This window comes from Ursus arctos, unplaced genomic scaffold, assembly GCF_023065955.2.
Source record: "Ursus arctos isolate Adak ecotype North America unplaced genomic scaffold, UrsArc2.0 scaffold_21, whole genome shotgun sequence".
NCBI classification, from domain to species: Eukaryota; Metazoa; Chordata; class Mammalia; order Carnivora; family Ursidae; genus Ursus; species Ursus arctos.
In genome coordinates, this window is record NW_026622886.1 from 43,030,191 (window position 1) to 43,052,628 (window position 22,438).

At 38.0% G+C, this 22,438-nt stretch overlaps 1 protein-coding gene across 1 annotated transcript in view; it reads right to left on the reverse strand.

Annotated features, from left to right (window-relative positions):
- LEMD3 (LEM domain containing 3) overlaps positions 1–22,210 on the reverse strand; it is a 61,325-nt gene extending 39,115 nt beyond the window's left edge. Inside the window, exon 1 of the mRNA XM_026499604.4 lies at positions 20,647–22,210. Within this exon, the coding sequence (XP_026355389.1) occupies positions 20,647–22,186 (1,540 nt within the window). The 5' untranslated portion in view covers positions 22,187–22,210. The remainder of the gene's footprint in view (positions 1–20,646) is intronic.
- Between the last annotated feature and the right edge of the window lie 228 nt (positions 22,211–22,438).

A 22,438-nucleotide genomic window follows, 5' to 3' on the forward strand; every position in this document is an offset into this window, starting at 1 on the left:
GCTAAGTGAAATCAAGTCTGACAGAGAAAGACAAATACTATATGAATACCATTTATGTGTGGAATCCAAAAAAGCCAAACCCAGAGAAGAGTAGAGTGGTGGCTACCAGGAGCTGGGCAGTGGGGGAAACAGGGAACTACTGGTCAAACGATATAAATTTCCAGTTATAAGATTAACAAGTTCTGGGGATCTAATGCATAGCATGGTGACTATAGCTAGTAATACAGCAAGTTGCTAAGACAATAGATCTTAAATGTAGTCAACACACACAAAAAGTGGTAATTATGTGACAGGATGGAGGTGTTAGCTAATGCTATGCTAGTAATCATTTTTGCAATATATAAATGTATCCAATCAACACACTGTATACCTTAAACTTACACACTGTTATATGTCAATAAAGCCAAAAAAAAGCTCTGCCAGGAAGACACTGAGCCTTCAATCCTTCTGGTCTTCTTCAAGCCTGAATGTTTTTCCTTCTCCTTCATTCTGTCTTCAAGGTCCTGCGTGCAGCTCTGCTACGGTCATGAAGGATGCCTAACCACTGCAGCTCATTGTGACCCGCCCCTTCTCAGAACCCCAATGTATTTACTGTCAGTAGCTCTGCTAACTTATATTATAATTTAACTATTTGTTGTTTGCTTCCTCCCCCAACAAGAATGCAAAATCTCTACCTATCTCCATGCCTTGCAGATATTTGATGCTAAATATATACTGAATGAATAGCAGCCTGAAGGCATACTGCAGTCTCCTAGAGTAACAGTTTCACCAGTGCCAGGGGGTGACATAATCCTGATTTCTCTACAACCTTTTCCTTTGAATAAAAAGGAAATTATATTTATTAAACTGTTGGCAGATTCCAGGAATACTGATGCCATGTACTCAGGAGGTAACTTCCACAACTATTTTAAAAGCAGATATTACTTCCATTTTTTACAGAAAAACAGATGCACGATGAGGTTAGACTGCTTTCTTGCAGGAAACACAGTTTTAAAAGCTGGGATTTAAACCTACATCTGACTCCAAAGCCTACATTCTTTTCATTATATAAAAAACAACCACAGAAAAGAAAATATTTGTTCTATTAAGAAAATATTTGTTCTATTTAGTTTAAGGAAAGCATTCTTCTCTAGAACTTTCTCTAGATATGGAATTATTAAACTTTAAACTTCTTATGATGTAATCTTCTTATGATGAAAAATGCCCAAAATGAGGATGAGGAAAAGACACTGCTGTTGGAGAATACACTGTTATCTCTTAGATTTGGAAAACTCTTAAAAACCAAGTTCTCTAATTGTAGTCCAGGTAAAGATTTTCCATGACATATCAAAATATAAAGTGATCCATGACCACCACTTTTTTTTTAAAAAGTCATAATTTTCTGATTTAATACTACATCTAAACAACAATTTGGCTTCATCTTCCAACAAAAGATATTCACAAACATATATCAAGTGCCTACTATGTGCCAGATAGAGATTAGCTAATTGCAGGAGATTAAAAATAAAAATATATAAGCCCTGTCCTCAAGAAGTTCAACCTGGAGAGCAGTAACTGTAGACATGCACTTTCAAAGTCAGTTTCTCATAATTTTATTTTTTTTTATTTTTTTATTTTTTTTTTTTTAAGATTTTATTTATTTATTTGACAGAGATAGAGACAGCCAGCGAGAGAGGCAACACAAGCAGGGGGAGTGGGAGAGGAAGAAGCAGGCTCATAGCGGAGGAGCCTGATGTGGGGCTCGATCCCACAAAGCTGGGATCACGCCCTGAGCTGAAGGCAGACGCTCAACCGCTGTGCCACCCAGGCGCCCCAGTTTCTCATAATTTTAAAACTCTATGACCTTAAGGCTAGGTTTTAGTCTTTGGAAACTTCAAGTCATCTAGGCACAGTTAAATTCAGCTACCTAAATGACCAATTATCTCTGAGTTGTACCTTTTTGTAAACAGACATTCAAGTTCTCAAATCCCATCTTCTAGCTTTAGTGGCTTAAACAGAGCATAATTATATGTGAAGAAATGGGGAGTAGGGGGCAAATGTTTCCAACAGCTGCAGAACACTGCACCTGTGTGTGTGGCAAGCACTTCTGCATTTCACCATCAGCCAGACTGATCTAAAAATGGACAGGGTGAACAAGGCAGCACATTCTTTTGCAACATAGCCCACTGCCCATTTGTTCTCTGAAGTTCTCCAATTGTTTCATAGATCTATTAAATACATAGCCATTCTCAAAGACAGGAACAGTTACGTCAAGTATACTTAATAAATTACTATGAATACTGATATTAAATCAGCAATCAAAACAAAATTTTGACAAAAACTAGCTACTAGTTTGCCTAAGGTAAACTCTTGTACCACCCTTGCTCTACTCATAAATAACCTTTCCATCTTAACCCACCTATCAGGATTTACAGAGTACAGACCTAGATGGGAATAACAAGGGAAGAAAAGGAGGGCAAAACCTCAAAAGCTTCTCCACTTCTCAGATCCTACAGGAATCTCAGCTTTCCACTTGTCCTGTTTTAAGAAAGGAAACAATGTGTGCTGCTTCCAAAAAAGTTATTCTTAACGAATAACAGAACATACACTGTGATTTTATAAAATTAAAGGGGCTTTAAATGTGGATATGATAGTACTAAGAATAAAATAAAAACTGAAATAATGTGTCCAAGAAAATAAAAGATCAAAACTTATAATTAAGTTGACAATAGCCTTATTACTTGGTTCTTATTCTTCATCTCTGTAATGATAAAGAACAATTATGGTCTCTTTCAACCTTGTCATCACTTGAAAATCTCACATTTGCTCACCATAAAAATGAAGATTCCAGGGGCAGGGAGGGGGGATAACAGACTGTAATTGAGATTTCTGTCTTTATCCAAGCACCAATTTTGCATTATAACTGTACCCCAAGTTTGGGATCTCTATAACAAAAGCCATAAGAATGACTTCTAACCACAGACTGTTCAACAAGTATTTGTAGAGCATATTCTATAAACCATGTTATGAGAACACAGTGCTTAAGGACTAGTGGAGATAAAAGAGTAGCTATGATATATAATGTAATCAATACAACCTTAGAGTTTAGTATCAAGGGCTTCAGGAATTCAGGAAGGGATAAATAATTTCTCCCTAAAATACTTTTGAGCCTCAAAAACAAATCAAGAGTAATAAAGTGGAATAAACTACTGGAAAATGCAACAATGATGGACCTCAAAAATATGCTGAGTGAAAAAAGCCTCACAAAAGAGTATTCTATGAATCCACTTACATGAAGTTTTAGAACCAAAACTAATCTACGGTGAAAAAATCAGGACAGTGGTAAGAGGACTGACAGGGCATGAGGAAACTGTTAGAGGTGAAGGCAATGGTCTATACCTGGAGGGATTTAAGTTGCACAGCTGGATGCATTTGTCAAAATTTATCTGACAGTACGTTAAAGATTGATACATCTGACTGTATATAAATTTTACCAAAAAAAAAAAACAAAAAAAAACCCTCACTCTAGTTAACAATATGCATGACATATGTAAAGATTAAGTATCCTAATGTTTTCAACTTACTATGAAGTAAATTTTTTAAAAAGACAGAATGATGGATGGACAGAGTGATGGGTAAGATATATAATAAAGCAAATACAGAAAATGTTAACTGTAGAGTTTAGGTGTGGGTATGTAAGTGTTCACAGCACAATTCTTTCAATTTCCTATTTCAAATTTTTCATTATAAAATGCTGGAGGAGAAAAAGTATTAAAACGATATTCGTTGATGATGCAAAAATTCTATGAGAGAACTGGTAAAAGATCACTTCAATACCCAGAATACATTAGGTAAAAACCCTAATTTTAAGTAACGTACAAGAAAAAACATTTTCTTTCTTCCAATTCAATCTAAATTCTTAACCAATCAAAAACTTGAAAACTTCCTCTCCCTTTGCAAAAAACTAAAAAAGTTATTGTAATGTAAGGGTGTTTTTGGTTTTGCTTATTTTTCAAATAAGTTTATTTGATATAGTCTCACTTTTCAAAATTTATATAATTTACATTTACAAATAAGATTTTAAGCTATCTTTTTTACTAAATTAATGTCAGAAACTTGGAATACAGAAAAATAGCCATAGGAGCTGGTGTCTAGTAAAAGTAAATGTTTCGTAAATATTCAAAATTATTTCCTAACACGCTTTCTTATTGAGTTGGAGGTAATGCACCGACCAGTGATTTTAAGACTGACTTTATTTACCTAAAATAAATTTACTACTAAATTTGAAAGCTAGATCACTAGCAAATCAAGAAAATATCAAAATATTTCACATTTAAGAGACTTTAATGCTAGTCTGTTCCTTCCCAAAATGAACTCTGATATCTTAATAGAGAATCCGTAACTCAATATTTGACAGAATTATCACTTACTTAATCTAATAGCTAAAATTGAAGTTCCCATTAAAAAAAAAAAAAGTGTAATCCAAGAGAAGACTTTTACACTTAAAGAAAATTCCAAAACTTACTCTAAGACAAAATATAAAGTTAATAATGACTCCCTCCCCACCCCAACACACACACACACCTCTAAGTCTTAAAGGCTCAAAACTTCATTAGGGAAACAATTAAGCTGCTGTCTCCATCTAATTTTGTCAGCTAAAGACACTCCTGTAGTTTACCAATGTTAGGAGGAAAGGTAGTATAACACATTCAAATAAACACAAAGCAATGCATCTACTTAAATTATAGGAGCTTCATCCTACTATATTGCACAAGGTCCAAAAGTTTGAGTGATCTGCTTTGTCAGTACTTTCACAGATCTCTTCTTAAAAGCCATTTTTGCACATATGCCAATTAAAGAATTACACTACTGCATGGTGACAAGTGAATAGAAAAATAAAAGCAAGTCAACCCACAAAGGTTAGATAAAAACCTATAAATAATACCAAGCATCTGTGCAACAGATAACTTGGCACCCAAACGAATTTATGCTAAGGCAGTACTGTAATTTATTAAACATGGTGACAGCTCACTGTATTAAGAGATTTTAAACATTAACTGTTACACACCAGAGACTGTCTCTGACACTTCCTCAAGGTTTACACTGCCAAGAATAAAGTGGAAGTGTATTATAACGAGGTCTGTTCTGAAAGAATATTGCTACATGAGAATCTGGAGATCCAAAAGGGATCTGTGATACACTGTACAACCTATCCCCAGTGCAATCCAATAAAGCTACATGCATTTCGCATACAATTAAACACAAGAGGTCTTCTCTTCTACTTAGTAACACTCTCAATCACAACACACTGTGTTTAACACTGTAAATGACCAGAGATAATTAATTTTGTGTCAAAGACAATATGAAGATAAAAAAACTGGAGAGAGAAAAGCTACAGTGCAATGATAAGGAGAATAGTACTAAAAAATATATAAATGATAGTTCTCATTCCATTTTTCTATGGGCGACAAGAAGTATAGCTCTGTTAAAAGGGTATAAACAAAGCAAAGAGATTAAAGTATGATCAAAACATACATATAAACTGAATTTGGAGCTTAAAAGGAAATCCACATCACTGGCTTTATAACCAGTGTGCTTAAAAATTATATCTTGACTTTTAGCTCTGGAAAAAAACAAACAGAAAGGAAAAGTCACCTGGGAAATAGAGGTATTGAAGTATGTCATCATTAGGTCAAAAAAAAAAGCCACTGGATAAAACGACATGTAAGCAGTTATGACATGTGGTAAACTAGGCTAAATATGACTTTTTTTGTTAGTTATAATATACAGAACTTTAGAATAAAACTCACGCTCCCATATGAACACAGTGGAAAGTACAACATATCAGATCTTCACCTAACATCTAACTTCTTAAATAAAAAGTATCTCTTCACACTGAAAGGCAGTGGGATAAAAGGAAAAAAAAAAATAACTGGAGCAGGAATGCTACCTCCAACATTTATGACTTGTGATCTTGGGCATTCTAGTAACCTAATGTAAAATAGGATGTTTTGTTACTATGCATAGAGATACTGAGGGAGTGGGAGGAAGATTAATAAATCTTAGCTTTTTCTTCTTTTCTCAATCCTAACATGAAATAAAAAATAAACAGTATTCAGTTTACAAAATATCACAATATGCCACTACTCCATTCTTATATTTGTCTCTGCCCTGGAGCTAGTGGGAAGAAAGGACTGAGTTCTTAGAAAATCTGTGAGTTAGGAAGAGACGAAATGGAAGACCCCAAGGCAAGGCTCCCTGTCAAAAATCCGTATAATGCCTGAATTTTTTACTAATTGCCAAAATTTTCATTTCTCAGAGACAGAATCTAAGTTAACAAAGATCTTGTAATATTTAAAGTACAATCACCCTGAGAAGATTAGACTTTTTACCAGTTGTTAAAAGTTAGCCAGTCATTTGAACATTACAACTGATCCTCTGACATTTACTATGAATGTCTTAAAAACAAATTCTAAAATATAACCAGTATATTTTCCTTACAGCATGCTTTAAAAGCAATGGTTCTCCATTTTTGAAGTAAAAGGACTTCATTTTTATCTAGACATTCAGATCCCCACAATAGTATTTTTAGTATTCACTTACCAAGAAAACATGACAAAATGTTACCATGAATAATTTTTTGTATTCTACCCACAGCAATACTGATATACAGTTGCAAACAATACACAATATGAGAGGAGCAAATCATCTGTTAGGTCCTCAAACCCTCTGTAATAGGTACGGCTCCCAAATGTTCTCAGCCCATAAGTGAAGAACTACTGACATAAATTCTAAATGAGAAATGTAGGCAACCCGACTACTATACATATAAAGATGAAGGATGATTTAGAGAGGCGGGGCCAAGCTCTGATTCCAAATTGGCTCAATCCTCAGTAAAGATAATCATATTGTCAAATTTTATCTTAAAATCATATCATTTTCATTATCAGAATTCTACAATATTGCAAATTTAATCACACGGTTTTCCCTAACATTTGGCTAAAAGTAGCTGAATTAAGGGAATAAAAGGAGTTGAAATTTGATAAAGGAGAGGGTATGTAAAAGAGGAATGCAATATTGTACAATGGTTAGAGGATGAGCTTTCAAAACATACTGCTAGGGTTAAACCAACAACATAATTCAATTAACTCCCCTCTCTGACCTATAACCTTGGACAAAGTAATTAACCTAATCCTCCATTACAGTCCTCGCTCGTAAAATGTTAAAAATGCTTAAGAAGACTAAATGTTTATACTTGCCAAGCACCCAATAAATGGACTTACTCTTTTATTATAGGGCATTATGCTGAGTGAAATAAGTCACAAAAAGACAAACACTGTATGATCTCACTTACATGTGGAATCTAAAAAAACCAAACTCATAGGTATAAAGAACATACTGGTGGTTGCCAGAGACAGGGATAGGGGTAGGGAGTGTCTGGGTGATTCAGTTGGTTAACTGTCCAACTCTTGATTTCAGCTCAGGTCATGATCTCAGTTCAGGGTTGTGAGATCGAGTGCTGGGTGTGGAGCCAGCCTGCTTAGGATTCTCTCTTCCCGTCTCCCTCTGCCCCTCCCCCCTCACTCCCTCTCTTAAGAAAAAAAAAAGGGGGGGGGGAAGGTGGTCAAAAGGTACAAACTTCCAGTTAAAAGAAGAGTAAGTCCTGGGGATGTAATGTACAGCATGGTGACTACAGTTAACTTCACGGTACTATATATCTGAAAGTTGCCAAGACAGTTCTTAAAACTTCTCATCACAAGAAAAAAAAAACCTACATGTGGCAATGGATGTTAACTAAATTTACTGTGGTAATCATTTTGTAATATATACATATATCAAATCATTACGCTGTACAACTAAAACTAATATATAATGTTATATGTCAATTATCTCTCAATTTAAAAAAAGAGATGTCAAGTATTGAGCACTTGGATGTTTGGCCAAGATTATAACAAAACCGCAGGAAGCTTAGGCCAGTATAAGAACAAGAATTAAAAGATGAAAAAGTATGACAGATGTTGGAGAGGATGCAGAGAAAGGGGAACCCTCTTACATTGTTGGTGGGAATGCAAGCTGGTGCAGCCACTCTGGAAAACAATATGGAGGTTCCTCAAGAAGGTAAAAATAGAGTACCCTACCACCCAGCAATTGCAGTACTAGGTATTTACCCCAAAGATACAAATGTAGTGATCTGAAGGGGCACATGCACCGCAATGTTCATAGCAGCAATGTCCACAATAGCCAAACTATGGAAAGAGCTCAGATGTTCAGCAACAGATGAATGGATAAAGATGTGGTGTGTGTGTGTGTGTATAATATATATATATATATATATATTATACACACACACACACACACACACACACACAATGGAATACTACTCAGCCTTCAAAAAAGTTAAACCTTGCCCTTTGCAACGACATGGATGGAACTAGAGGGTATTATGCTAAGCAAAATAAGTCAATCAGAGAAAGAAATTATATGATTTCACTCATACGGGGAATGTAAGAAACAAAACAGAGGATCATAGGGGAAGGGAGGGAAAAATAAAACAAGACAAAATCAGAGAGGGAGACAAACCATAGGAGACTCTTAATCATAGGAAACAAACTAAGGGCTGCTGGAGAGGAGGGGAGGTGGGGTAACTGGGTGATGGTCATTAAGGAGGGCATGTGATGTAATGAGCACTGGGTATTATATAAGACTGATGAATCACTGAACTCTACCTCTGAAACTAATAATACACTACATGTTAATTAACTGAATTAAATTTTTTAAAAAATGAAAAAGTATAAGAAAACGTAAAAACTCAAAAATAAATTTGCTTCCTCATCCAACTCCCACAGAAGATGAGCCACTGCTCTGAGGATCCAAAAGTTAAACCAACGCTGTATCCTGTATCAGTGCTAAAATAGGATACAATTTTAAATAGGCTTCTACGGGCCAGCCTGGGAGCTTACGCTTAAAAAACAGTATAAACATTTCCAAGTTCAAACAACTATCCTACACATGATCTGGAAGACAACCCATTCAAAAATTAAGGACTGCCCATTTTTCCTTTTGGAAGTAAACAGCTTGACTGTGAGCAAACATTCTCTAGTAATCTGAATGTAATTCAAAGAATTTATTCAAATTCATTAAGGAGATGTTGTTAAGTATAAAGCTACCATGAAATAGCATCTTGTAAAATAATTGAGATACTTTTTACAATTCAAAGAGCATGATGAATAAGAGCATCCCAAAATCTTTCTCAAAAGACAAGATACTGAAACCCTTAAAATTCTTCTTATGCCAACAAAAGCTTTATTAGTCATTCTGTTTTCATTTTCCTAAATAGGAGCTAACTTTCCCCTTATCTCCTGGCACAGTCATAGGACAGAATCAAAAGGCCATCCCTTCCTCCTACATGTCTAGTTTGAAGAGCTGTACAAAGAAGTTTATAATAGGAAATGGTGAGAGGAATATAAAGAATATAAATAATATTCCCAGTAAGAAATGAGAATTTAGGGGACATCGCCTCTACTTTAAGCTAAGAAGTGCTTTATACCACTTTATACCTTTATACTATCAAGCATGGTCATTTATCCAGGGCAGGTAGATGAGAGATTTAGTTCTGCCACTGCTCAGCTATTTCTAATTCACTTTAGTGACTGACGATTTAATTACTCCATATTTGTATTATATTTCTATTAGACAGTTCTGGTCTAAACAAATCACATCTTTGATACAGTTTCAAATAGGAAATGGGATGAAAATTTCATTATGTGCTTCATATCAATTATCTAGGAGACTGAGATCCTAATGCACTTTAAATTCCTTATAATTTAAGTAGCTTGATTTTAATATCCTGCTTATCAAATTCATTTTATTATTTTATGCCCCCCAATCTCATGATTACCCCCATTCAGTCTGTTGTCTATTCACAGGGACACACCTTATCTTCCCACTTCTGCAATAATAGGGCTCGTGGTATCTTACAAACTCGCTGAAGAACATGTGAAAGGCCATCCTTCTCTACCAGCTGCACCCGTTGTCTGTTCCTCAGATAATGTTAACAGAAGCTTACTCTAAAGACCCATCCACATTCCCAAGAAACGTTTTCCTGTCTCAAATTCACTACTATATTTTGGATTAAAGCAACATATCCTACCTAGGAGTCTCCTATCAGCAAATCAACCTTCTAATGGTCAACAAGAGGAAAATCTAATTTCAAATTGTGCTTCATTACCTATTAAATTAACATAACTGCAAAAATAAGAACATTCCTTTTCAGCACCCAGAAATAAAGCACTAATTAGGTAATATAAAAAAGATGACTCCTTTTATCTGCTCAGACAGCTTGAGAGAAAGGTTGAAAGATACTGATAAGGATTATAAATTTAACGGACTCTTCTATTACTTATTAACATCACTGACAAGACGTGTCATACACAGTGCTAACCACATATTGTTTAAGTAGACTGTAGCTGGGAAATTCTAACTTAATGTATTAAAAATATAGTTATGTACCACTTCAAATTTCTCCAAAGCATTTCCATAGATATTATCACATTAGTTCCCTACAAAAGTCACTGGCTAGAAGCTGATTTTATTATCCCTTAATTTGACAGATGCAAAAACCAAGGCCCAGAGGTTCTAAGTAACTTAACTGCCCAAATAAAGTTAGTAGGTGAGAAAAGATGCATAAAAAAATCTATTGCTGTCTAGTGGTTAAGACTGTGGACCCTGCAGTCAGATCATGGGTTCAAATGGCTGGCTGCAAAACTTAGTAGCTATGGGATACCAGACAAGTCACTTGTAACCATATTCCATCTATATTTCAGTCTTCTCAGACAATTTTAGTAGTTCCCCTCATAAAAACTGCGATGAAGTGCCCATACATTGAAAGTTCTCAATAAATGCTTTTATCATTTAAGGCTTTAGAATTTGAAAAAAGGAACATGTGGAGATGACATATTTTAAAAACAAGACTTTTTGTCATAAGAATACTTCTAGAACATCTTGAACTATATTCATAAATACTTCATATTGATAACATTTTCATTTTGGCAAATTCATTCTCATATCTCATTTTTACTTTTTAAAATATTTCTAAAAATCTGCAAGAAATGAAACTATTTCTTTTGTATAGAATACACACTGTGGTAAACTTTATCATAGGGCATACTAAAATTTGCAGAAATTCATTTTTCAAGTTATGTTTCCTAAGTCACAATATACAAATCTTAAACAGTGTTGCATGGTGACCAAATCTCAATTCTGGGGCATGGCTAGTGCATAAATATTTAGGAGAAAGGAGAATGTCACCACAATGTGGGAGAAAGGGAGGCAGTATATGTATCGGGGGGAAAAGCTTCACTCCCATAGCTGGAGAAAGTATATACTCATCTTCTGATATTATGTGGCACATAGTAGGTGCTCAACAAGTAATATATAAGTGGGTGAATGGATGGATGAATGAATAGGAGAAACTTAATTTTGCTTCAAGTGAACTAAATCAAACAAGAAAGCATCTGTGACACCACAGGAGGTACCCTTATAAACCTACAAAGTCATTAATCAGGCTGACCAAGGGTCTAAGCCATAGCCCAGGGACTAGAAAAAACAGTTATTCTAAGATTTCCCCCTCTCCTAATTAATTTCAATGACCCTCTCTATATGGAGGTTTTAAAAAGTATATCTAGGTGAATTCCTACAGAGCTTCTTTTATAAGTATGAAGTGTTCCCAAGAATTAGCCACAATCAGCAAATTCCTTTTGTACACATATACATAAAAAAGAAGTCTCTAATTGCAAAACAATATTAGTGTTCTGCTATGTGTTAAAATGCTCAATGCTCCTAAAGCATTTTTTTCCTATTCATGTCACATTCAAGGCAGGAAACAATTATTGGTGCATACTTATCACTCAATTAGTTTAGAACAGTTGAACTAAACTCTTGCATAGTTTTGCACTCAAGCCTTATTTCTAAATGGTAGCTTGCCTTTTGATATCGTTTAAGCAAAAAGCTGTGGCCATTAAGCAATAAATCTGCTACCCAGACAAAAAACAGTGTAATTTTAAATCTGTACCTCTAGAACTAAAGAAAAAATTAAGACACCATAAAAGTAATACATTATGGCTTCCACACAATAGATCTGTTATCCTATTTTCAGACATTATTATCTGTTAGTATAAATTTTTACAATCCCTTTAAAAAGTTAATTTCCTTAGAAATAAATTTTCAAAGCAACAGTGTCAAACATGTAAAAAAAAATTTTTTTTTTAAATTTATTTGACAGAGAGAGACAGCCAGAGAGAGAAGTAACACAATCAGGGGGAGTGGGAGAGGAAGAAGCAGGCTCCCAGCGGAGGAGCCTGATGTGGGGCTCCATCCCAGATAGCCGGGATCACGCCCTGAGCTGAAGGCAGACGCTTAACGACTGCGCCACCCAGGCGCCCCCAAACATGTAAAAATTAACTACATCAAACAACTATTAAAACCTAAGCACTTTCTTCCTGGTCAACTTGTTTAAAAATTATTTTGACTGTGTTGTTAATAAAGATTATTAACTAAATCAAGACTTTTTTAAAAACTATCACTTGTGAGATCAGGTTAAAGCATACTTTATTAAAACAGCAAAGCCAAGGATACTGCTCAAATATACTGCTACTGGCTCACTTTAAAATCTTTTAAAAATAAATTCTGGATATGGAAGTCAAAATCTAAAGTTATCAAACAATAACTGCCATTAACAATTTCCACAATTAGTATGAGGCTGCATTCCCAAATTAAATGGTAGCTATTTTTAGTGTAAATATAAGATTAAAATAAAGATATATCATTATAATATAATTTTCATTAAGAAGTCACTACTACTCGTTTACCATATATTTAGGAGATTTCCAATACTTTAAGGTATACTTCATTTTTTTTTTTAAGATTTTATTTATTTAACTGACAGAGAGACAGCCAAGGAGAGAGGGAACACAAGCAGGGGGAGTGGAAGAGGAAGAAGCAGGCTCTCAGCGGAGGAGCCTGACGTGGGGGCTTGATCCCAGATGCCCTGAGCCGAAGGCAGACGCTTAACGACTGTGCCACCCAGGCGCCCCTAAGGTATACTTCATTTTTAAACTACTTATGAACTAGATTAAATCTCTCTTAGAGCTCATGTTATAAATCTCTTTGTGATAAGGTTCGTTTTATTTATATAAAATATTTTTCAGACAGGTAAAGTTAATAGAAAATAATTAATGAGCAAGAAGAGGCTAGTTTTAAAACTTTACAACTCTACTGAGGAATCATGAAAATATCTGATTTTTAAAAGTATCCCTGAAATTACAGAATGGATCATTTCACTGAAAGAAATAAAAGCATAGAAAAAAACACATATGAAGTTTTTTTAAAAGGAGCAAAAAAAAATGGGAAAACAAACATACTAAAGGCCTTTACATCTTGAAAATGGAACAATGGAAAAACATAAGTTTTAAAGTGGTAATGTAAAATCGGAAGACTACTTTACCCACCAATTTTGAGACTGCAAATCTTTCAAAAATTAGAAATAGTATCATGCTTTATAGTTTGACATATTATATATTACAGTTTGCATTATATTACAGCAGATTGACCTACTCACATATCAATGAATTAATGAATTAATCTAAAACCTTAAGTAAGGATAAATAGTCCCACATGATTGCTAATTGTTGCCTGAGTATAAATTTGTACCTCCTTGTCCTAAAGTTGTTAGATTTCATAGATTATTCCTGGCATTTCTAGGATTTCATGCATTAATCTGCTTCACCCATCCATATCTTTCATAATTTTCTGGATAAAAATAATGGTAGAGATGGGGCGCCTGGGTGGCACAGCGGTTAAGCGTCTGCCTTCGGCTCAGGGCGTGGTCCCGGTGTTATGGGATTGAGACCCACATCAGGCTCCTCTGCTATGAACCTGCTTCGTCCTCTCCCACCCCCCCTGCTTGTGTTCCCTCTCTCGCTGGCTGTCTCTATCTCTGTTGAATAAATAAATAAAATCTTTAAAAAAAATAATCGTAGAGAATATATAAACATTCCTTATGTACTTACACATGTTAAAAGGCAATCTAGCAGACTGCTTAAGACACACTATCGGAATCCAAACACTGCCTCTGTGTGTAACAGCCACATGACCCTGGGCAAGTTCAACTTTCTTCATCTACAAAATGGAACAAACACCTGCCTCATGAAGGTTAAATAACAATTAAAATTGTCCAGCTCAGTGCCTGGCACATAATGCTATATAGGGTTAGCTGCTATTACTATTATCACTCCGTGTCATGTACTGAGCCAAGTACTTTACATGCATCATTCCATTTAATTCTCACTTAATTCTACATTACAGATGAGGATACTGAGGTTCACAGTGGTTCAGCAACTTGACTTTAGTACAAAAGCAAGGGTTAATATTCAAAACCAGTTCTGCCTCTTTAATCCAAGCCCTGATATCTATGCCAATTTTCCTCAAACTCGGCTCCCTGGATATACTCGTGGGGAAATTCCCATGTTTTCACTCTGAAGATTTTTATTTTCAAATTATTCTAGAAATAATTTTCAAATAAAAGACATTTCCACAGAGATTTTACTTAAATCATCAAACTGGGATATACGAACCTCTGGTGTTCCCAGGAATATTCTTCAAGGCCTAGAATTTTTTTTTCCTTGCAAAATAGTCGACTTTGAAAAATTTTAAAGGTAACATTCAGCTTTCATTCATCAAGAATGAGGGAAACAACTACTTTTCAAAATCCTTACGCCTATTTCATTACACACACCAAGTTTTGGAACAAGTGGTTAGTCTAATTACTTGGAAAAGTAAGAATGTATTTTTTTTAAAGAGCAACTATAGGGACGCAGGGGCGGCTCAGCTGGTTAACCATCTGCCTTTGGCTCAGGCATGACCCCAGGGTCCTGGGATTGAGTCCTGCATCGGGCTCCCTGGTCAGTGGGAAGTCTGCCTCTCCCTCTTCAGCTGCCTCTCCCCTAGCTCATGCTCTCTCTCACTGTCTCTCTCTCAAATAAGTAAATAAAATCTTAAAAAAAAAAAAAAAATCAACTTGATCATGCTAGTCCTCTGCTTAAAAACCTCTATGGATTCCCACTGCTCAACGTACAGAATCAAGTCCAAATTTAGAAACAGAGCTTTTGATCATTTGAGGCTGATCTAGCTCACAGTGAATTCTCCCCTTTGACACCTATTATCTGATATACTTCTTAACCATTTTTGTGACTGTTATTAGTGGAGTGGAGACTTCTACAAGAATGAGATTTTTTTTGCATCCTTCCCAGTACTGAGTATTGTTAGGTACTGAGTAGGTAACCAATTACTGAGTTGATGATGAGTTAATCAGTGCATGTAAAGTGAGTATCTGATAGGTGATCATTTTCAACAAATATTTACTACGGAATGAACTTGTGCCAAGGATACGAATGTGACTTGGGTCTACTGAGCAATTCCCCTATGCCAGGCAACAACACTAAAAACTTTACATACATTATCTCACGTAATGCTTAAAGCCACTCTGAGGCAGGTATTATCATCTTCATTTTTAACATCAGGGAACTAAGTATCTTCTAGTAAAGTCACAGAGCAGGTATAAGAGAGAAATGAGATTCAAACTCAGAGATGAATGTAAAGCCTGTGCCCTTTACCAGTGTATTCAATTCCTCCTACAGAAATATTTCCTCAAGAAACTGTAATCAAACCGGCACAATGGATGTACACAATTATAATACTCTATAATAAATGCTGTGAAAGGTATATAAGATCTTATTTGAGCAGAGTTTGAGTATACCCAAACTCCAGGGTAAAGAGGATGGGAAGTTGGAGAAAATATCCAGAGGTGACACTTTTAAGAATGAATAGCAGTTAGAGAGGAAGAAACAACCTTCCCAAAGAAGGGAATAATGTGCAAAGGCATAAAGACACAAAATATCATGACATATTCAGTGAACACCAAGCAGTATCCAGAAAGCTACAGTTATCCAGAAGGTAAAACGTGGTAAGAGGAACTGGTAGGAAATGAAGCTGGAAAAAGCAGGCACAGTCAGATCATGAACAGTTTAGCCAAAGAATTTAGATTTTATCCAATGAGAAAGAGACAGCCACTGGAGTAATTTTAAGCAAGAGAGTGAATAATTGCATTTGTGTTTTAGAAATATTGCTCTGGCACTGACAATGGATTGAAGAGCTACAGCTTAGAAGCAGGGACACCTGATAGACTACTAAAGCAGATCAGGCAAAAGACTAATTAAGAGCAACAGTGATGGAGAGAAAAGGAATCAAAAGACATGTGGAGGTAGAACTACAGGACTATACTGACCAACTGGACTGAGGTTTGAGGTTTGGTAGGAGCATGAAGGAAAAGAAGGAATCTAAATAAACTCCAAGTTCCTAGCTTGAGTCCTGGGTAGATGGAAATGCCATTAAGTAGAACAGGGAACAGAGCGTGGGGGGGGAGGGGTGCACGACAAGGTGAAAGGAAAGCCAATGAGTACAGGGGGTGGGTGCTTGTGGAGCATCCGGAAGAAACTGTCCAATAAACCCATAGGTAAGTCTAGAACTCAGAAGAGAATATTTAAGGCAAAAATATAAAATCGGGAGGTATTACCCAGAAACTATATGAAAGGATAGAACCATAGACAAGAGTTCTAGAGACCATCAATATTTAAAACACAGACAGGATTATATGAAAACTGGGAGAGAGCAGAGATACAGAAGTCTGGAAGGAGAGAGTTGAACGAAGGGACTTATCATTGTATTGAATGGGTCATAGAGGTGAAGATAAGAACTTCAATGTCTCTCGTGGATTTGGCAATTGAGTAACTTGTGACTTGAAACAGAGGTTACAGAGGAATGGATGGTAAAGAAAGCTAAACTAAACGGGTTGAGTGAATGGCTGAGGCAAAAAGAGGTATCAATCCTGGCTGAGAGAACAGTAACAGCTGGAGGAGAACAGAGGGTTAAAGAACAACAGTTTCAGGGTGGCAGAGATTTTAACATTTTTATAGAATGTTCCATCCTTTCTAGGGGCCAGTGGAGAGCGAGATTTTTAAATTATGCCTTGTACTTACATTTAGTATATAGAAAGTTACTCATCATACAAGGTTAAGGGAAAAAACAAGTTGCAGGATATGTATAGTATGACATCACTTAAAATTTTGACTCCTTTCTGTGGCCCTTAAGGCCAGTAGGTCCTTTATGACCTGGCCCCTGCCTACTTCTAACTTCTTCATATGCCATTCTCCCTCATTCACTATACCCAGCCACACTGGCCATTCTATTCTGATGCTTCAACTTGCCAAACCGGTTCTTGCCCCAAGAGTTTTGCACTGGCTGTTATTTCTGCCTGGAATGCTTTTCTCCCTGTCAAAGGCTAGTTCCTTCAAAACATTCAGATTTCAGTTCAAACATCACCTCCTTAGACAGGCCTGCTCACTTGTAATATTCCATATCCCTCTAGCCCAGGCAAAGTTACTATCATTAACTTGTATTAGCAACTACCACTCTCTCAAATACTTGTTTACTTGTCCCTCTCCCCCCCACCCCTGGCCCCCCGAATGCTTAAAATGGTGCTTGGCACAGAGTACAAACTCTTGTTGAATGAAAATGTACACAAACACACACACACACACACACACACACATATATATATATATATATATATATATATATATATATATATATATGAACGTGTGTATTTACATAAAAAGCATTAAGAAAGTTTTGAGAGGTATTATCTGAACTTATTTATATCAGGGGTGAGTGGGAGACTAGAAGGAGAGGAATACAATACCTATTCATTTTCTGCTTCATAGATCTCTACCCAAATTTTCTACAAAAATCATGTCTTTTATAATTGGAAAACAATTTTTATATAATGACCACGTGAACCTAAGACAGTCAATCTATTCTGCAACTCCATTTTCTTTTGTTGTATTGTCATGACCTAATCTCACTGCAGGCTGATCCTTGAGTTGTTTTGGTAAGACAGTTCAAAGTTGGAATCTTAAACCTTAGAGCTAGAGAGAACTTAGGGATCATCTACTCCAACCCCCGAGTTTTACAGATGAGGAAGCAGAGACGCATAGTAATTTAATTAATAAAAGTAATTTAATTAATAAAACTAGGATATTGATAAAATTTTCAAAGACCAAATGATTAAGAACTATTTAAAAGGCTAATCTATTATACATTATACATAATTTAAATGACAACTAATAAAAGCTTACTAAAGCTTACTCTTATATATAACCTACAATCTTCTGGTGAAATTATTACTCAAAGTAGAAGTATTTCCTTAAGCACACTATTTGCCCAATGAACCCTATGGTTAGGCTCTGGTTAACCATTATACTATGACAAAGGATTCAGAATACATAGAGAGTGAAAATTATTCACCGTTAGGTGTGCAGACTAACTGAATTAGCAGGCACTTCTTTCCACCAGGGTATATAGTAAATCAAATATATAATACAGCTAAGGATTCATTACACTTTGATTCAAATTTCTATATCAATATCTACAGCATATTTTAATGGAATTTAATAAAAATTAAATGCTGAATAAGAAATGCACTACTAAATATTTACAGAAATGACTTATTTCTCTTTACATATATACCGTAGTTTACTAGGAATACAACAAATTTTATCTAAACTTTTGAATAAGACCACCTTATTGTTATTTAACAAACTATCTAATTTGATCCTTACAACATCCCCATAGACAGCAAAAACTATTACTCCTATTTAATATAGAAGAATGAGGCTCAGAGGTTAAGGAACTTAAGTCATTTGGGCAAGTCCTAGGACCCAGATCCTCTACCTCTTAGCCACTGTTGTTTCCATCACCCAAACTACTTTACTTTTACCATTTATTAAAATATGAAAACACTTACAATTTCTTTCCTGCCACGCTGGTGAAGGTGAGGGGGCTACTAAAACCCTAACAGTCCCGTCCCTTTCTATTCCATCTGAAATTTTAGTACTTAAGAAAACAAAACTCATTCATCTTAACAGTGAGGAGAAAGATGTGACAGTCACCTTGAGAACTGTGCTCATCAGTAATTCATTATGAAATAGGTACTGCTGATAATGTCATTAATTTACGTGAACTTTACTAGTTTAACTTCTAGTGTCACCTTACTTCTTGTTCTCCCAAATTATCTGAGACAGAACACAATATATCACTCTTCCTCCCAGGGAACTAGTTAAAGTGAGTGCTGGGTTTCAGTCTTTTTTCTAACCACTCTAATTAAGCAATACAACAATAATCTATTATTTCATGATCTTAGAAATAGCTATACCCAAATCAACGGTTACACTATTCTGACTCCTACTCTTAATCTAAATGTGCTAACTGCACATTCACTATTTTGAAACGAAAACAAACAATAGTAAGGTTGATTTTATAAACGCAAATCATGATAAAATGATTTCATGCTGGGTGAAAGGGTAGGAGGTTGCAGGGGGAGAGGCAAGAGGGCCCTAACATTGAGAAATTTTATCTTCAGCAGTCCATCACACACTACATTTACTTTCTCTCTTTTGATCTGTGTAGGCATCATTCTAATCAATATTAGCATCATTTTACTGATAAGGAAAGGGAAGTTCAAACTCTTGCTCACTCCCCCTTGCTCAAGGTACTCTAACCACTCCAACCTACAGGAACGCTCTTGCTCAACTCAATGCCTTTCTTCTTATAATCTCTGCCCAGAATGCTCTCCTGTCTCCCTACAATGCTGTCTCCTCCTGCTTCAGGTCTCACCTCAAATTGTAGCTACGCTCACCATCTCTAGAGTAGCATATACCAACTATTCCATCCATCTGTTCCTTCACAGAACACAAAATGATCTGTACTTATCCTCTTGTGTTGAAGGACAGAAATACTCTGATTTATCACTGCTGTATCCTACTTCTATCCTACAGCATAGAGGATGATGCTGGCTTAATGAATGAATGAACTCACCACACCTGCCCACAGTGCTTTAGAGCAAGTAAATGGTAGGGCCTAGAAACCAATACCAGATAAATCTCACTGCAAACTCCTGTCCTGCCCTACCACTACTTTTTCACTGTTGTGAGGGAAGATGCTTTGGCCTGAGCAATCAATTTTGACCTGTGTCTTCCTACCTTCTATATTCGTTCACTTTAAAGAAAATATAGAACTAGGGAACTTAATATTCCAAAATATTTAACTGGAATTTCAGGAGCTCTTACATTGCCTTTTGGAATCACAACTCAATTTGAAAAAACATCTATGATGTTCCGTAACAATCAAAATACTTCAAAATTATTAAGCAATTGGCATCTGCACACACAGTTATTCAAGGCTAAAAAGAAAATTTAAGTCACACACACAAATGCATTTTACTAACAGGTTTGTAATATTTTGTTCTTTTATAAGATGTTTTGAATTCCCCAACAGATCATACAGAAAAATGTTAAAACCAGGCATGGGATTATTGTTCTGATAATGGTTATAATGTTCTTTCTTAAAGAAAGATGACACAAATGCACCCAATCTGCTGCCGTGTCACTATTAAAACATGTTCTTGCAGACAGAGGTCACCTCGTGTAAAATGCCCAGTGTGGTTACAACAGACCCCTAGCAACATCCCCTTTGTTACCCACAGGGTTTAATACTTACTGCTGAGCCCTCCATCCTCGGATACTCCTGTCCCTCTCATTCCTAGGTAAGTCAGTCCCAATAGTAGGAAAAATAAGCAGGCAGCAGTTAAGAGAAACATCGACAAGTAGTGGGCACTGAAACCCCCTGTAGGGGACACCTCCTCCCGTTTAAATTGCTGGAGAAGTTCCTCCTCGGGTTCGGAAAGCTTCGGTTTGTTGTATGTGTTTTTCAGGTAGGTATGATTGGAGCCCGTATGATTGGAGTGATTGATCCTGAGTGAGCTGGAGGCAGCCACCGACGCACCGGGAGGGAGGCTGTTGGAAAAAATCCTGGGGGAGTCCACACTGAAGGCCCCACCGCCGATATGATTATTGGTTTTAAGAAGGGAGCCTGTGGACGAATCCAAGGTTGAGTCCATGTCAGTCAGTGGAGGGGGCAGGAGGGGGGCCAGTTTCTTAGCGTTGACACGGTACCTAGGAATGGGGCTGGAGTCCAGGGGATCACACCCTCCTCCCTGCTCCGCCGCCGCCGCCGACTCTTCGAGGTTTCGGCTCCTGTCTAGACTCCCCGCAGCCGCCGCCCTGTCATTCATCGGGATTCCTCCCCCTCCCTGAACTGAGGTCTCCAACCGGCCGCCGGCAGATTTAGCAGTCAGCGAAGAGAGAGCCTTACTATGGCTCCGTCTGGGCCGATGCCGGGAAAGGGAGTCGTCCTTTAATACCTGTCTGCTGGAGGCCACGTCGTCGTCCTCCTCTTCCTCCGAGTCCGAATAGTTCTCCCGGCAGCTGTACGAGAGAAGCCGGCTGCCATTCACGGTCCGGCTCGCCCACAGCGGCTCCTCGGCCTCTGGGTCCCTGTCCTCGCCGTCTTCCCCCTCCTCCTCCTCGTCCTCCGCGGCTCCATCTCTCGCCGACTGGGTCTGCAGCTCGGGAGCCGCCGGCCGCCTGGCCCCCCACCACGAGTGGGGCTTCCTTCGCTCGGCCGAGTTGCTGTTAGTCACCTCGCTGGCGGCCACGGGCGCCGACAGCGGTTTGAGCCCGCGGTACTGGAGCGAAGCCCGGTCTTTCCTCCCGCCGCCGCCGCCGCCGCCGGCCTGGTCCCGGGGACTGGCCTCCACGTCCGACTCGTCCGAGCTGAAGCCCAGCAGCACTTTGCTGCCAGCCGTGGGGGCGGCCGAGGAGCCCCCGGGCCCTCCTAAGGGGCTCTCCGGGCCCGAGGCCGAGATTCGGCCCAGGCCCCCAGGAGTCCGCAAGTAGGAGAGGTCGCCCGAGACCGGCCGGACCCCCAACCCCGCGGCGGCCGCCGCCGGTCCGGCCGCCGCAAGAGCGGCGGCTGCCGTGTTATTGTTATTACTGTTCCGCGTCTTGTTGCCGCGGCCCCCAGACCGGTGCTGCTGCTGCTCTTCCTCTCGAAGCTTCTTCAGCTTCTTGAGGTAGACCGGGCGGGTGCTCTCCGTCACTGGGCCAGGAGACAGGCCGTAACGGCGGAGCTGAGAGAAAAGCTCCTCATCCGAGAGCTGCTGAGGCGCCGAAGCCGCCGCCGCCGCCGCCGCCGCCATTTTCTCTCCAGGGTGTTTTACAAGCTCCGCGCTACCGGAAGTGACGCGCCGCCCTAGACCCTGAACTAGACCGGGCTGCGTCGCCCTCCCAGCGCCACGGGCGCCTTGGCCAATGAGAGGCGCGGGAGGAGCTCACCTGAGCGGGAAAAGGCCACCTGAGCGGCGCGCGGCTCCCCAGGCGGAGAGTTTTTCTACTCTCTCACCTTACGAGTGCTAGTGCGCTCTCCCCCTCCTTTCGGTCGTCTTGTCCCG